At 33.0% G+C, this 4,493-nt stretch overlaps 1 protein-coding gene across 1 annotated transcript; it reads left to right on the top strand.

Moving 5' to 3' along the window:
* Positions 1-2,350: 2,350 nt before the first annotated feature.
* On the top strand, positions 2,351-3,155 carry LOC102592485 (36.4 kDa proline-rich protein; the record flags this gene model as incomplete). Its single annotated transcript, XM_006355459.2, has 1 exon — positions 2,351-3,155. A coding segment is annotated over one exon (711 nt), but the record flags the coding sequence as incomplete, so codon positions are not given.
* Positions 3,156-4,493: the final 1,338 nt, after the last annotated feature.

Below are 4,493 nucleotides of genomic sequence, written 5' to 3' on the forward strand. Positions count from 1 at the left end.
ACCAACCACCCCACCCCCCAAAAAAAAATATTTAAGTTTGTTTTTAAAAAATGTTTTCAATTTCAAAAATTATTTTCTACTCTAGTAAAAATAAAAGATATTTCTCAAAAATATTTTTCATTCATAAATCAAACACTAAAAATCTTTTCCAAAAAATATTTTCTAATCACCAACCAAACATGAGAAAATAAGTCAAAAATCAACTTGTTTTCCAGGAAAACATTTTCTAGGAAAACATTTTCCATGGAAAACATTTTCCTTCATACCAAACACACCCTTAATCCTAACTTCGACTCTGATGACGATATCTGTGTGGATGGTGATTAATTATGAGAAGATAGGATATTAATAGTACCTTCTATACATCTTTTAATCAATGAAGGACCATTTTCAACTAAATAGATGACAACTTTCCAACATTAGAAAAACATATTCCTGTAATGGATCAAGAGATTATGTATTGCTGATCTTTTCCTTTATTGAAGATTGAGCTTATCCATCTTTTTTTTTTAGATGTAAGCTTCCTCTCACTATTAAAGATTTTTTCCTAATCAGTAAAAAATTTGTGCTATAAAATATGATTTCCTCCTCATTTTTCATCGAACCAACTGACTAAGAATCAAATAACAATGAATCAATGTCTTCAAACTTAAAATGTGTACAAACTAACAAATATATGTAATTGCCAAATATAAAAGTCAATAGATGGAGTGGTAATAATTGTCATTAATTATTTTTTTCATACTTATTTGTCTTTGGTGTAATAGCCAAAATAAAAGTTGTTTGGTCCCTTTGCCAGTCTGAAACCTCGAAGTGAAAGAAACCAAAACAAGGTTCACATGATACCTTGGTGCAAGGGCGGAGTTACCGACTATAATTTACGAATTTAGTTGAATTCAGTGTTTGTGATTTAAAATTTTTATTTGTTTAGAAAAAATCACTAAATATATATAAATTACTAAGTTAAAAGTCAGTAACTTAAAATAATTAGAATCTGAGTTGATAAAATTAAAATTCCCTCTCTGTTATTTACTCTTTGTTGTTTATATGTTTATATTTTGCCAGCAAGCTAGCTATAAGACAATTCAATAAAAGTTTCAATCAGTCTGAGATTTTATGCTAATACTTTATATTAGGGGGAGAAAATCTTGCATGATAAAAAAGAAGATTGACTTTTTTTTTTGTTTTCCTATCACATGTTAGATAATTATATTGAAATATATAAGGATCCAATTAAATTTGAATTGAACATGATTATAAAGCTATTATTAGGGCTACACTTTCAATAATATCTTTTTTATTTTCACGACTCAAATTCAAGATCATCACAACCTATGAATCGACCGGTAAATTAAAAAAGATCGAATTTTCCCTTTCAAACTTAGCATATGAAGGGATTCAACGTATAAATAGATTAGGATAAACTTCAAAACACAATATGTAACATCAAACGACAAGGGGTACTAAAAACTTATCTCTAGATTATTTTTTTAATCCATCACACTAAACGATCCCATATAAGTAAAGTGCCTTAAAATGTGTGCAAAATGGGACACTGTGAAATAGTACTTCAAAAAAAAAAAAAACTATTCACGGACTATATAATCAGAACTCACGGATTGGATATTGAAGTTTGCAATTTCAATTTTACAATACACCTAATCACTTTGGAATTCCTCCACATACGTGTTGCTCTTTCATGGAATTAATTCCTTCACGGGTTACACATACAATACATCTATAAAAACTATAGTCTATATCAAAATTCAACAGCATAACATTTTTAAAAAATTGGAATAAAGAGTTGAACAATAATTTTTTCGTATTATAAAGAAGAAAATAGCTATGGGTTCATCAAAGATTTCAGCAATGTTGTTCATTTGTATGATTTTCATGTCAATGTGTTTGTTATCACCAGCTTATGCTTCATATGGTCAATGCCCATGTACTCCCAAAACAAGAAAAACAACTCCAACCAATTTCAAAACTAGCTGGAATTGGCTACATGATCCTTGATATTCACTCTATTCAACTTAGAGCCAAATTCATTCCAATACTCAATAGTTCTATTTGAGACCAATTATTATGGTTTGGCAAGAACATGATATAATTTTAAACTCAAAATTAATTGTAAATTCATACACACTTGCAACTACGAACTAATGTTAAAACAAGAATCACTCACCATTAGTCCAAGACCACATAGACTAACAACAGTAACACTCTTCCAGTGGTCAGCACACCCCACTGGTGTACCTTCCCCGATTCCAAAACCACCGCCATTGGCGAAATTCGACCTCATCAACTTTGACAATACCCCCATCCCATCACTCTGCTGGCTTGACCCCCCCCCCCGCCACATCATCACCCTCATCCACCTAAGTCTCCCGGTAGGCCCCACCCTCCACCATCGACTCCACGTCCACACCCACCGACCACCAAACCGCCACCTCATCATGGTGGACCACCTCCTAGGGTTTTGCCACCTATCGTCTTTCCGCCACCTGTCGTATCACCTCCAATCACTCGCCCGCCACCTGGCATTTTACCGCCTATTGTCAATCCACCTGGCATTATTCCGCCAATCACACGGCCACCTGGCATTATTCCACCAATCACACGGCCACCTGGCATTATTCCACCAATAACAAATCCTCCTGGAGGTGGAGGAGGATTCCCGCCACCATCTGGTGGTGGTGGTGGCGGATATCCTCCTTACGCACCTCCTAGTGGAGGTGCACCACCTGGCGGAGGCGGAGGTGGAGGCATACCAGGTATTGTTCCACCTCCACCCGTCACGTGTCCTATAGATGCATTGAAACTTGGGCTTTGTCTTGATGTACTTGGAGGATTAGTGCATATTGGAATAGGAAATCCAGTGGAACATATATGTTGCCCAGTATTACAAGGATTGCTAGAGCTAGAAGCTGCTATTTGTCTATGCACAACTATAAGGCTTAAACTTCTAAACCTTAATATTTTCCTTCCTCTTGCACTTTCAGTTCTTGCAACATGTGGTTTAACTCCTCCTCCTGGTTTTGTTTGTCCTCCTCTTGTTTGAATTATTAGGTTTTTTTAAATTATGTTTGGTCTTTTGTTTGTAATATTTTGTAAGGTACGTAAGAGCTAAAATGCAAATAATTATGAGTTTTTAAGTCTTGTTTTTTTTTTTTTTAAATTTGTTTCTTTGTTATGTTTGGTACTTTAATTTGCTCCCACAAAATTTGATTCGAGAAATTAACTTGATAATAATATTGGCGTGGGTTCTTATGTTAATTTCTCTAAACTTCATTTAGTATCTTTCTTAACTCGATCACATAAAAAAAAGTCGTTAGATTTTTTTCCCCAAAGCTAATCAGAGCGATAAACAGCTGAATCTAGTAAAGTATAGTAGCAAGACCATATTTAAATTGTATACTAAAAGTTGTTGGATACGTAAGATTCGCTTTGAGTGAACTACAATATTTGCAATTTTTTTTGGTAGTTTTTCACGTTTTGAACTAGAAAAACATTGCAAACAAACAAAGTTGCAAAAATTGAAATTCATCACTTTTCCAGCAAAAACCTAATATATGTCAATTAGATGTCGTTTGGTGCAGGCTAAGGTCGGATATCCTAAAATTACGCATGAAATAAAATTTATATTGAATTTGGTTGACGCTTAACGGTATAAATTTATACTATATGCAATTTAAATTTAATCTGATCTACTTAATCATAGAATAATATATCATCCTATACGATTCAACTTTAAAATGTTTTTCCCGTCTCCTAAATGGTATAAATTAGTCTTAATAATTATAATCTCAGAATAATTTAGTCAACGTACTGAAGGACCCCATACTATATAGTCGTAATTTTAGCCTTCAAGTGGCCAAATTGTCGAACCGCGTAAAAAGAAAGTAAAACAAAGGGAAAGACGAAAAAGAATGTTGGACGTCAAGATCAATTACTAAGTCTAAAGATTAATATCCACCTATAATTTGTATTTGTACTATATATATATATATATATATATAGGAATAATGCATGAACTATACTTGTGGCTAATTATAGTTCTACTAAAGCACATTGGTCCCATTTATGAAAATATCACTTTCTTAGGTCTACTCTCCCCACCCAAAAAATAAAAATAAAAAAAGGAAAAACTGAAATGACTTGAATGGACATAAGAGCATGAGTCTTTGTCAAATTAAAACCATGCATAACGACTTGTTTAACCCGCTAGTCAGTGGCAGAATCATGATTTATACTAAAAAATTCAAGATATACAAAAAAAATTTATAAAGAAGTCGAAGGAGCTTCGGTCTCTACTATATATATATATATACATAAAATATATTATTTATCATGCATAAATGATGGAGTATAATCTTTCATTGAAGGCCAAACTTCCTGGGTCCTATCTAATCATAGCGCGTAGTGTACTAATAAATAGGAAAAACAAATTAAGATTACTAATGACATAGGGGAGTTACGCTAAAATATATATA

The sequence above is a fragment of the Solanum tuberosum genome, unplaced genomic scaffold, assembly GCF_000226075.1.
Source record: "Solanum tuberosum cultivar DM 1-3 516 R44 unplaced genomic scaffold, SolTub_3.0 scf00201, whole genome shotgun sequence".
In the NCBI taxonomy this organism is placed as follows: Eukaryota; Viridiplantae; Streptophyta; class Magnoliopsida; order Solanales; family Solanaceae; genus Solanum; species Solanum tuberosum.